Here is a 13,897-nt window from a genome sequence, read left to right on the forward strand (position 1 = left end):
CCCCCTGCAGTCCCACCAGTCACCAGGCCACCACCAGCTACCGCCCCCTCCCCCACTGCCGGCCACCCCCCCAGCTCCACCGCCAGCAGTTGGGCCCCCACCCCCACAGCACTGCAGCCACATCCACCGGCCCCCACAGCCACCGGGCCCCGCAGCCAAAGGCCCCCCCCGCATCAATGCCCCCCCCTTGCAGCCACCAGTACACCCCCCCTCTGCAGCCACCGGCACACTGCCCCCCTGCATCCACCGGCACACCGCCCCCCAACCCCTCCCCCCTGCAGCCACCGGCGTGAGCTGAGATCATCCCCAAGGTAAGCCTGATTTTTATATGTATTGTGGGTGTATTTTATATGTATTGGGGGTGTATTTTATATATGTATTTGGGGAGGTTGGGGTATTTTTTAGATGTATTGGGGGGATTGGGGTATATTTGTATATGTATTGGGGGGGTTGGGGTATATTTGTATATGTATTGGGAGGTTGGGGTGTATTTTTATATGTATTGGGGGGGGGAGGGGTTGGGGGTGTATTTTTATATGTATTGGGGGGGTTAAGTAAATTTTGCGCGCTAAAAAAAGTTTTTACGTGGTAGGTTGGAGGGGGGGGGGCCTGCTCCTTTCATTTGTCCTGGGCCCCATGATTTCTGTTGGCAGCCCTGTGTGTGATTGTGCCTCTGCCCTCCCCTTTTATGACGTCATCCAGCAACGTCGCCTAAACTTCCAAATACAACTCGTGGCGTCATTGGTGTCGTCGCCGGCTGTATAAGCGCAGCCTAAGCCTACTCAGAACTTATTAACACCTAAATGGTTAATACTTACTGCATATACCCTGCACCATGAAAGGTGTTCATATCTAAGGAATACATTAATCTAAAAGAGTCTAATTTAGACACATGATATACCCATATTAAGTTTGGGTAATTGTATATTTATGGATTAATTCATTTGCTTGTAAAAATTGGTCATCTCTCACTTTGAACCTATAACCAGACAGGTTTATTGATTAAACACATAGGATTGGTATTTTTACTTGTTTACCTTAAGTGCCAAATTTATTTTTGTCAAAGTATATTAAATGTTATGTTTTAAGTTTATCAAATGTCACAAATTAATTGATTTTGGTGCGCCAAATAGGGAGCTCTTTTTCAAGTGCATCTATGTACTATTTCCTTTGGTTTGCTATTCTCCTTTGCAGCACATAGCCTGTACAGGATAGGTTTGAGCGGGGCATTTAAAAATCTATTAGAAGCTCTATAGGACAATCATGTGGACGGTGACATGGAAACTTATCTGCTTTACAGGGATCAAATACATTATGGAATGTGGAATACATCTTGGGTACTTCAGTATGACTGGTCACTTATTTGTTCAGGTACAGAGAAAGTGACAAGTTCAAAGCAGTCCCCTTTTCACATTGCACTCAAGGTAGAGGAAATAGTAATGTACATAAAGATATAGTATCCACCAAAGGAACTATTGTCCCATAGAGAGTATAAATATGTACATAAGGATACACTATCCAATAGAAGAACTGACGTGTCCACAAAAACAGAAAAAGTGCATATGGTCAAACAGGGGACCATATACTCCTGTTCAAATAATACCTAGTAGCCAAGGAAAATGGCACTGGCATCCACTGTTAAAATACAAAACAATAAAATGTTAATAATATCAAATAATGACGCAGAAACACAAGTGAAAATCAATATAATGTGTGTGACTAAAATATATGAAAGCAATAACCCCTATTAGGGGAGTGGGTGGGAGTGGTAGTAAGTAAAACTTAATGCTCATACTGTCCCGGCCAGCTTTATTCTAAAACTTGCCGGGTGTATCGCGAGGTGACAGCGGGGCTTTTCTCCGTTTAAAACGGAGTTTCCCGCGCGACGGCCGCTTCAATAGATAAGCGCTAATGGCGCTTATTATTGAAAGCACCCGAGGCGCGGGAAAACCAGCCGAAAACGGATGAAGATTGCCGCGTGCCGTCCGCAGCTATTTTTAAGCTGCGGAGGCAGCCGCATTAGCTTTAAGCTGGCCGGCACAGTATAACAAGGTATATACAATAGTAGGAGCAATATGTATAAGTGAACTACTCAAATGATACTACCATGTGGATGTACAAATAACAATATGCGGATAGCCCAATAAAAAGCGATTGCATATAGTACTGTATGAGCATGAATCTCTCAGCTTCAAGGGGTAAGGTAAGGTCTCATGTGCACAGTAACAAGGTAGTTAAGCAAAGGGTGTAGGAACAACATACAGACAAAAATCCAATGGGTGCCAAGAGTTAAATAACACAGCATAGAGGCGCAGATGTGAGCCCCAAGGATCCCCTGCACTTATTTGTTGAACTGTTGTACCAGTGTCAAGCTCCCGAGAAGAGGGTTCTTCCACCTTTTGATGATTCCTGCCAGGACAGTGCTTTGTGTCCATATGTAATTTTTTCTTTTGCCAGTCAATCGATGGATTATGGCATTCTAAACAGGGTAGTCCCAAGATCAACTCAAAATGTGGAGCATCAATCAAATCAAAATGGAGGTTCTCCGTATGCTGAGCAATTTCTATGTGAAGGGTTTTTGTTTGAGTAATCTTTCCTGAGGTTAAAGATGAACTATCCATGGATTGTATCATTTCTGCTATATCTTCTTTAATTGTCTGGATACCATAAAACTGTGCAAATCTATGATCCACGAAGTTGCTGGATGCTCTAGAATTGAAAGCACCTAGCCTGTTAGCACTGAATCCAATCCAAGATAGGATAAGAGGTAACATTTCCTGGTTGAGACTTTTAAGGTCTTTTACCTTTTCTTGGTTCAACGAAAACCCCCCTTTTAACGCTCTCAAATCTTTTTACCAGGGCTGGGTGCGTTGGGCAAGTTTTGAGTGAATGTCATTTTAGGTCACAGTAGAAATAATTTGTATTTTATTTATTTATTTAGTTATAAAATATTTTACCAGGAAGTAATACATTGAGAATTACCTCTCGTTTTCAAGTATTTCCGCCATCGCCTGTTCTCCACCAATGTTAAACGGCCTGAGACATCTCAATTTGCATGAGTTCGGGTATTTCTTTCCAAGATGACTCCGGTGCTTGTCCGCTTGTGTTCAGCTCACCTTTCGGAAATCCTTTGGTCTATTTATAGAGACAAATCTATCAAGAGCCTGGAGGTGTGTTTGGGTATTGGCGTTCTCAGTACGCAGTGCACCAACCTCCATCCATTAAGCTAGTATAGTGTCTGCTAATCCTTGTAGCACCTGTTGATGAATTTTTCCTTCAGAAGCAAAAAGGGACATTGCAAATTCTGAGAAAACTGAGGATGAGAGAACTCAGGAAGGACTTACCAGAGGAAAAGTGTAAGGCAGAGCAGTCACAGGAATTACACAGTTTATCAGGCAGGGTACTTGAAGGGTGAAGGCATGCAAAATCCAGTACAGTTCCAAGGTCATATACAATTGAGCAGCAAGATACTTGAGGGTTAGGCAGAGGCAAAGTCCAAAGGAAGTCCAAATTCAAAACACAAAGGGACACAGGCAGGGTACTTAGCTTGACAGGTAACAGAAGTAAATGTGAACTGTTCTGGAACAAGTTGCAACGTAAGGAGCATATGACTGCCTGACCTTTAAATAGGGCTTAGCCAGGAAGTGGGAGGGTCCTGTGTTGCAATGCCTCTGGGAGTTGTAGTTTTCTTTGGGCTTACAGCCGGTTGACAATGCAAAATTGCAGCCAGAAAAACTCCTGTACTGGCAGGTTTTCTTACTGTTGCAGATCCAAGGTATTTGCCGATGCACAGATCTGATGCCAAGGAAGCGTAATAGATTGTAATGATTTTTTTAAAGGGCATAAAGAGTTACAAAAAAGTCAGTAAGCATTATCTAGTACTACAGAACTGATTTATTTATTTGGTCATATCAAACAATGTAGAAGAAATAACAAATAGTCAAGTCCTGGAACATTTGGGTAACAGTGATCATAACATGGTCTCATTTGAAATAAATTATCAAAAAACAGATTACTTGGGTTCAACAAAGACCTTAAACTTTAGAAAGGCAGATTTTAATAAACTGAGGTCTAATCTACAAGTAATACACTGGGATGATGTTTTTGCAGGGAAAAATGTAGAAGATAAATGGTCAGTCTTTAAAACATTGTTAGAAAAGCACACGTATCAGTGTATACCCTTGGGTAATAAGTATAAAAGAAATAAGTCAAAACCAATGTGGCTAAATAAACAGGTAGGGGAGGAAATGGACAAGAAGAGGAAGGTGTTTAGATTCTTTAAGTCAGAAGGGACAGAGACATCGTATCAGAATTATAAGGAATGTAACAAAAATTGCAAAAGGGCAATCAAATTAGCAAAAATGGATAATGAAAAAAGGATTGCAATAGAAAGTAAGGTCAACCCTAAAAAGTTCTTTAAGTACCTTAATAACAAAAAAATGAGAAAAGAAAATATAGGACCCTTTCAGTGTGAGATGGGTAGGCAGATTATTGGAGATAAGGAAAAAGCAGAGGTATTAAACAAATTCTTTGCCTCTGTGTTTACCAGGGAAGAATCAAGTTCAATAGTATTGCCACAGGAGGAAGCCACAACCTCCATATTAATGAACAATTGGTTAACTGAGGAAGAAGTTCATAAGCGACTTGAAAAAATTAAAGTAAATAAGTCACCTGGCCCAAATGGCATACATCCAGGAGTTCTCAAGGAGTTAAGCTCAGTAATAGCCAAACCATTATATTTAATATTCAAGGACTCCATTTCCACAGGCTCAGTACCACAAGATTGCGTAAAGCAGATGTGGTGCCTATATTTAAAAAGGGAGCTAGGTCACAACCGGGAAATTACAGACCTGTAAGCCTGACTTCAATAGTGGGGAAACTACTTGAAGGTTTAATACGGGATAATATTCAGGAATACCTAATGGAAAACAAAATTATTAGTAATAGTCAGCATGGATTTATGAAGGATAGATCATGCCAAACTAACCTTATTTGTTTCTTTGAGGAGGTAAGTAGGAATTTAGACCAGGGTAATGCAGTTGATGTGGTCTACTTAGATTTTGCAAAGGCTTTTGATACGGTTTCACACAAGAGGTTGGTGTACAAAATAAAGAAAATTGGACTCAGTAATAATATATGAACCTGGATTGAAAACTGGATAAAGGACAGACAACAGAAGGTTGTCATAAATGGAACTTTTTCAGGTTGGGCTAAAGTCGTGAGTGGTGTACCTCAGGGATCGGTACTGGGACCCCTGCTTTTTAACTTGTTTATTAATGACCTTGAGGTTGGCATCGAGAGCAAAGTCTCAATCTTTGCTGATGATACTAAATTGTGTAAGGTAATAGAATCAGAGCAGGATGTAATTTCTCTTCAGAAGGACTTGGTGAGACTGGAAACGTGGGCAGGTAAATGGCAGATGAGGTTTAACACAGATACATGTAAGGTTATGCATTTGGGATGCAAGAATAAAAAGGCGACTTACAAATTAAATGGAGATATATTGGGGGAATCCTTGATGGAGAAGGATTTAGGAGTGATTGTAGGCAGCAGGCTTAGTAATAGTGCCCAAAGTCATGCAGTAGCTGCAAAGGCAAACAAGATCTTATCTTGCATCAAACGGGCAATGGATGGAAGGGAAGTAAACATAATTATGCCCCTTTACAAAGCATTAGTAAGACCAAACCTTGAATATGGAGTACAATTTTGGGCACCAATCCTAAGAAAAGACATTATGGAACTAGAGAGAGTGCTGAGAAGAGCCACCAAATTAATAAAGGGGATGGACATTCTAACTTATGAGGAGAGGCTAGCTAAATTAGATTTATTTACATTAGAAAAGAGGCGTCTAAGAGGGGATATGATAACTATATACAAATATATTTGGGGACAGTACAAGGAGCTTTCAAAAGAACTGTTCATCCCACGGGCAGTACAAAGGACTCTGGGCCATCCCTTAAGGTTGGAGGAAAGGAGATTTCACCAGCAACAAAGGAAAGGGTTCTTTACAGTAAGGGCAGTTAAAATGTGGAATTCATTATCCATGGAGACTGTGATGGCAGATACAATAGATTTGTTCAAAAAAAAGTTTGGACATATTTTTAGATTGGAAAGGTATATAGGGATATACCAAATAAGTATACATGGGAAGGATGCTGATCCAGGGATTAATCTGATTGCCAATTCTTGGAGTCAGGAAGGAATTTATTTTTCCCCTTATGAGATATCATTGGATGATATGTGACTGGGGTTTTTTGTTTGCCTTCCTCTGGATCAATAAGTATAGATATAGGATAAAGTATCTGTTGTCTAAATTTAGCATAGGTTGAACTTGATGGACGTACGTCTTTTTTCAACCTCATCTACTATGTAACTATATGTAACTATGTATGATTTTGAATGAAATCCTGCTTTAAATTAAACACAATATTACATCTATATTTTCAAAATAGTTGCTGGCCCTTGTTGGTATACGGAAGACAATGGAATGCATTTTCTCTCTGCATGACCTAAGCTGGTTAGATGATATTTTACCACACAAGGATACGAAGGAAGTAGAAGAACCAAAGAAAGAGGACACTGATACAAGTGACATTGAAGATGTAAGACATTATTAAGGGAAACATACTGTATAAGGCTTTAATTAGTCGCATAATTTAACATATTTGTATAACAGAAATACTAAAACTCTTCCTGCACCATGCTGTCCTCCTTGACCATCTCACTGTTTTAGGCATGTATGCACTGATCTAGACATCTTTTAAGGGACTTTAAATTAATTTGAGTTTTAGTGCTTAATTATAATTATTTTACTGTTATGTCCTTTGGTATGATCTAATTAAATTCATCACAACAGCTGTAATATGGTTCCAAACTGGTTTCCCTTAAAAGGGTGGTTTCCTGTCTAGTGACCTGCTGTGTACTGAGTCTCTGTGACATGGAAGAGGTAATGACGTTTTGGGGCTTTATACTGTATGCAAACCTTCCATTGTAAGGCAAATGGTCAGAGCATTAAAATCAATAAACAACTTAGACCCAGACCCACAAAGCTCTGTTGAGTCAGGGTTCATAATATCATGTGATGGATATGATGTTCCAAGAGGTTAATGCCAATCCATAAAGCTAATTATCTGATTAGAATAGGTTTAACACCATGTTAAATTAGCACTGCCTTGTGTTATTCTGTTTGTGTTAACTTTAATTGCATTAGTTCTGTCCAGACCCTGAAATATGGGTCTTGCTGAAGAGGAGAGATGCCTATTTGACTAATGTTTCAAATGCTATATATATATCCCTTGAAACTACATGTGGAGAGACACCTGTGCTCCAAACGGAACACACCTGAGATACCTGGGAGATATGCTAATAGGAGTCATTACAATATTTTGCATATTCTATTACAGTATCTCTCGCTCTCAAAACCCATATTTCAGGGTCTTGAGAGTGCTAACATCACCTTTAGGTAACGTCATGCTAGTGAAATAACACCATAAACTAAACAGCGCTCGATTTAAATATATGTGAGTGCTACACAACTGTGAATTTAAATAATCACAATACTAATACAAAAAATAAAAGTGATATGTAAGGGAAAAATAAACAGTGCTACTACTCATGATAAATAATGATAATACCTGCTGGAGATATCAAAAGCTGCCAAGGTGTCTCATGGAGTAAGTCTCTCATAAACTTACATGTAACAGAATTGCAAATAAAACACAGATACCTGGCGCTTAAAAACACCCACGAGAGACGCAAAGTCCATAGGGAAATTACAGTCCTTTGGGAGACCTTCCCCTGGAATCCAAGCTGGTGGAAATAAGGAAGGGATCCTGACGGTTCCTCCTATGGGAGATAGACAAAGCACACCATTGCGCAGTACCTCAGAACTCAGACCCTCCACAGCAGACAGGAATAATGCCTACTTACAATCAGTCTCTTGTATAGGTGCAGTGGAGAGAATCTGTGCTTGAACCACTTCTATATTGCTGCCACGAACCCCATGTGTAGCTGCCTCCCTTCTGTAATCCAATGATGTTCAGAAGTATCCCCCAATGCTTTCAGTTGATCACATAGGGAGATGGAATGCACAAAATAGTGTAGAATGCACGAACAATTTATTAAAAAACAATTAACAGCCAATAAAATACTCACATAACCAGTGAGTGTAAAAACATCACTAGAATGCCGTCCGCATCATGCAGGGACCTCCCTCAGAGCCGTGGATAGTATGCCGACGCTCCCAACACCCCTCCGCACTATACTGCAAAGTATGTGGTCTCACTGCTCTCCGCATAGTATGGGCTTTTATATATCCAGCCCCACATACTGTAGACCATTAGGTGTGTTTAACGGCTTAAGGTGTCTTAAGGCATAGCATTGCTTAGTAAATATGACCCTATGTGTTATATGTATGTAGCCCTTTTTCCCTCTAATGTGAAGGGTCTACTAGTGCTGGCGGTACCTGTCGGCTCACAGGGATCTGAGCCTCCGCTACTGGGAGCCTGGGGTAACGAATATACTGAGTGGTAGCGCCTCCACCTGCACGGGATCCCAATTGGATGGGATAACCCCGAGCAGGAACTATTAATAACAGTCCACAGATTATAAGAATAACAATAATAACATTTACTGTGAGCAATAACCATAAACCACATTCAGGCAATAGCAATACTAATGGTTACAGCTATACCTCACCGTGCAGGGCATTGTCCCACCACCGTGTATCCCCACACCATGTCCACAGTACCAGAGGAGTCCTTTGGTCATTTCACCCAATAAGTGTCCCCAAAAGATGCCCACCCCTCTAGGCATGATCAGCGCCTTATTATACCGGTGTTGGTGCACGTTTGGCGAACGGTACCTGCCGGGTGTGTCCACACCCGGGTGCGCTAACAACGAGAAGCAGGGGGTCCGCCGATCCAATGATATCCTCCACAAGATGGGATGTCTCGCTCTGGAGTGACTTCCGCAATGATGGTCGCTCCCTCTCTGACAGTATGGTCACAGACTGCAGCAGCAATAGTTCAAATGAAACCACTGTGGCCCTAAGCTGGCTAATCACTAAAAGGTCAGGATCCCTAACTGAAGGGGCCTTCCCTAAAGCAGCCACAATCTAGGATGATTTGGGGCCTAACTGGGGCCTAAGGGATCTCTGGCCTAGCGCAGAGGGTCACCGACCCCTGCACCTATACAACCCCCCCTAGCTGTGTCCCAGCTCCAACTGACAGCAAGTCCTCAGAGCACCAACTGTAACAACTGCCTCAGCAGGGAATCCTAACACTCCATTGGCCTGGGCTAGTCACCTGACTCCGCAGCAACCTCCCTTCTCCCAAGCTGCGGCGGAGGTAAAAGCCAAACCATGGAACCCAGGCCACATGTATATGCATATCTAAAAATATGTTCTATGTAATGTGTGGACTAAATGTTTTCATTACTTAACAATTTTTTATTTCAGTCCGAATTATTGTATCAAGAAAAGGCACCAGAAATAAATATCTCAGTGAACTAGTGTGACTGTACAGTATACAGCTGCATTTGGACCATGAAATTGTAAGTATACTGCATACAATAAGTAGTGAACATCACTGCATAAGCAAACAAGTGAGGGAAGTGTGAACAACACATGTATATAGATCTCATAATGGCTTATGATGCTGATCAGAACTGTTTCCATGCATTTCGCCTTCCCACAAAGAACTCTCCCCCCTGAAATAAGAGTCGGACATACTCTTGCCATGGGTCAAAGCTTTATTTACTAATTTATATACATTTATCAAAACAGAGACTGTCGTTCAACCCAAAACTATGTGCCCACCAAGCCCGACCATCAAATCATCCTGAGTTGGAGTACGCTCCACCCCCCCTATCTTGTACTGTATGCTTTAACTAAGAATAAATACTAAAACCTCCTGTGGCTGCTAGGTTCCAACAGTACAGCTGGTCCCCATGTCAGCTTGCTGATATTTGGGCAAAGCCAGGATTGACCGAACAATCAACACCTATAGTCTACCAATCGTCTCTTGGGGTAACAAAACCAGCCAAGCCGTACAGCCGGTGCGTTATCACTTAGTTTTATACATTCCTGACCCAACTGGCCTGGTATTAAAAGGTACCGAAAGCACCCTAAACTAGGAACTCCCTCTCTATTTTAACACCACCTTAAGGGCCTTTTGAAGTTTTAAGTTGAATGCATTGATTCATTTTTCTGACAAGTGCACACTGTCAGTTCTGTACCACTGTACACACGCATTGTGTGTTTACTTCATTCTGACTGACTACCCTACCCCCGCATGATAGGATGAATATACTGGTGGCTCAATTTCATCTTTTTTCTGGCTCTTCCAAGCCCTGCAATGTGCCCCTCCTCATGTCCTCCTGGGTATTATCTTGGACCACATCATTATTACATGATTCCATAGGGCTTTTATCCTGGCGCAGTCTGTTTAAGTTTCGAAGAACCTTTGCTTTAGGTTTGATATGTTTAAAGCAATTTCATTAAAAAGAGATGACCAAATCTGTCAGTTTACAAACACATTAAAAACTTTTGAAAATTGATAGTAAGACACTTTATTATCAAATCATATGTTAGTCAAGTAACTACTGTATTACTATTCTTTCATATACATCAGGTCACAATTCTCCCACAGTAACATCATATATTGACCTTATTGCTAAGGCCTCTTTTAACATAAATAGTCTGCTTTGCAATGATAACATTCTAATGGCTGCAAAATTGGGATAATACAAGTGCATGAAAGACAAGTATAACATTTCATCTTGGAGTTTGATTGCTAGAACCCTACAATAAATGATAAAAAATACATAATGTATATTAAACATTAGGTAGTTCGCATTAGGCTATCCTAACATCACAGGAAGACTTTTCATTTCAATATAGACTGTACAATTTCTCTCTAATTCTATTTAATTCTAGAATTTTGTGAAGCTGCTTTTTGTCTTCTGCTAGTATTAGCCAGATTACTATTAACAACCTTATAATACTTAAGACATTCTTATATTGCATTTTGTTAAATAGGAAAAGCTGATACAGTATGTCGACTTCCAAGGGATAACATGACATTTTTTATGCTAGTCAGAAGAATGGCATTTTAATGGAAAAGTACTGACCTGTATTAGTGATACCCCACTGAAGTCTATGACACAGCTGATGCTAAAAATAATAAGTGAAACTGACTCAAAATCAGTAAGAAACATAGAAAGTTAGTGAGAGCTGACAAGTTTGGAACAGTAACCACAGTATGTTAATTAATTTATCTATGTGTAAATTAATTTCAGATTACTCTGTTTGAGCACAAACAAAAGAAAGTTGACCTGTGTGCTGGACATCTTGCTGAATCCTTTGATTCATTGACTAAACAATAAGTGGAACAATATTGAAGCATGCTTTTTTTTTACAGATGCAATAATATATATTATTATATTTTATATTTGAAAACAAAGTGACTGATCTAGAAAGTAGCTGTAGAAAGCAGCTCTCACTGCCCTAACATGCCCTAAAATATTTATATATTTAGTGTGCGTGTATGTTATTAAAGTTAGCATTTTCTATTTTTTATTCATTTCTGTTATTTTTGCTGATGTGTCTATTTTTTACTGTAACATTTACTTATATGTTGCTAAGTGGGGCTTTTAAATGTTCTTATAGCACCTATTTGTGCCAAACAAGAAAACTCAAATCATTAAAAAAAAAAAGTTGCAGAAGTTATTTCTGTGAACGATTTATTACATATTGCTATTTATAACTATTTATGAATAGTTAATACTTAATAAACTAAAAAAATGTACTCATTGTCAAACAGTGAAAGCAGGATATTATATTGGTTCATGAAGCATTTAAAGGGGCAATCCTTCTTAAGACAAAAGTGAAGTAAACTCATGTTGAAGGAATCTCATCTGTGTAATTGATCATTTGTTTACCCAAATATGACACCTATAAGTACTTTCAATTTATTTTTTAAAGTTAAACTTGGGAGGAGTTTGATTCATTCCTTTTGTCCAGTGTCACTGTGTGTTCAGCAACTACTTATGCAACCAGAATCCTCCCCCCTCCCTTAACTTTATTGGTTCTCTGATAAGGACAGGTTGGAAATGTATTTATTAGTCATATATATTGATAGTGATATTGTAATGATATTAAAATGATGTCAATATGACCAATGTTTACTAAGGGGTCTTCTGCTATAAGACACTGTCCAGCGCTGGAAGACATCTTACGGTCTATTTACAAGAATGAGCTGTAATTTGTATTCCAGTAATTTAAGGGCAGAAAACTACCCTGTGTTCCAGTCTCTTAAGGGCAGAAAACTACTTAAAAAATATGACCATATGTACAATAATGATCTGTGTTTATGGATTTTTGTTTACTGAGCATGTGTAGATGCATTCATGCTTGTTTTATACCGTATAATAGAAAAATAATACAGTATATTACATTTTTAAAGCTACAGTGAAAAAAATAAAGACAGGCTACCTTTTTTACATATACTGTACATTAAGTGTAGCAAGTGTAATATCAATCAAACAAACAAACAAACAAACAAACAAACAAACAGTGTAGAGCATATAAACTTTCAAACATTAAAGAGCACTTATTTTAGATGTTCCTGCACCTTTGAAAATAAGTACATCAATAGCACATTGACATTTGTAACTTTGGAAGCAAATAAAATTAGAAACATAAAAGAGGAAAGGGGAAGGGAATGTGATATAGATTATTGCACAAATAAACAAATATAAACATTTTACAGGTTTCAATCATGCCATAGCAACACAAAGGAACATGTATGAATGACAGACGCAAAGTGGTTTCCATTCAAAATGGAGAATGTGCCGTTTCATAGCAGAGCGGTTGATAATTCAAGTATGTGAGAAGAGAGGAATAGTCAGTATTTATTCATGATATAATGTGTCAGACAGGCTATAATAAGAATAGAGAAAACAATATAGTTTTTAAAAGTTATATTTACCAAAGGTCACTAGCATGGATATTTTGTCTTATTTTAAAGTCATATCAAAGTAATCCTGCCTTACAATCAACAAATTGCCTCATGTAGGAAGTTGTAATTTACGGAATATAGAAATCTAAACTTTTGGAGAGATTTCACCAGAATTATTTCATCTTTACATTCCCCATCATTCTTCCATGTAACGCCTTTTATAGCAGAATTTTATTTAAAATCCATTAAATGTTTTAGTAGCAATATTTGTCCTGAACAAGTGTAGATTTTTATAGATTTGTGATAATATTGTATACTTGAATGGGTAACCTGTGAGGTTTTGAAAGCTCTTCACACTAATTTTATCTATGAATAACTGTCATGTACTGTAGGTCTCCTAAATTGTATCAAACCTTCAGTGAATTTATGTGTATGTTGAGTGCGTTGATTTTAACCTTGTTAATGGTCTTTATATCAAACTTAAGCGCTAAGGAATACATTTTTACTGTGCGTGTGAGATATTTTGATGTCACTACTAAATGTATTATTGATTTTGTTATCTGTTTGATCAGTGGTAGTGAGCTAGCATCAAGCAATAGTTGTTGTTGATACATATTTTTGGTCATATGTGAGCTTTGATGTAAGATTTATTAAAATCAATGAAGGAATTATTTTTTGTGATTTTTTTTTCTGAAGACACACCGCTCCTTATTAACAGATTAAATAAAAAGTGCAATGTCAAGATACGCCATTAAATATAAAAGCTGAAGCTCAAAGTTCCAAATTAAAATGTTGATAAATGGGGGTGTATGCGAATGGAGGAGGAAGCTGACAAGTACAGCTTCAATTGTGGTTGGATAAAAAAACAGGAAAAAAATGACTTAAATCGACTGGAAAAGCAAGCAAGTCCCTCACATCACTCATATGAGTGTGCCAGC

The 13,897-nt window shown here is 38.8% G+C and overlaps 1 protein-coding gene across 1 annotated transcript in view; it reads left to right on the plus strand.

Moving 5' to 3' along the window:
- Positions 1 to 13,618, plus strand: part of SLC4A9 (solute carrier family 4 member 9) — a 461,516-nt gene extending 447,898 nt beyond the window's left edge. Inside the window, exons 20-22 of the mRNA XM_075601696.1 lie at positions 6,453 to 6,602; positions 9,458 to 9,552; positions 11,299 to 13,618. Coding sequence (XP_075457811.1) covers positions 6,453 to 6,602; positions 9,458 to 9,511 — 204 coding nt within the window. The 3' untranslated portion in view covers positions 9,512 to 9,552; positions 11,299 to 13,618. The remainder of the gene's footprint in view (positions 1 to 6,452; positions 6,603 to 9,457; positions 9,553 to 11,298) is intronic.
- The last annotated feature ends 279 nt before the right edge of the window (positions 13,619 to 13,897 follow it).

The sequence above is a fragment of the Ascaphus truei genome, chromosome 5 (assembly GCF_040206685.1).
Source record: "Ascaphus truei isolate aAscTru1 chromosome 5, aAscTru1.hap1, whole genome shotgun sequence".
NCBI lineage: Eukaryota > Metazoa > Chordata > Amphibia > Anura > Ascaphidae > Ascaphus > Ascaphus truei.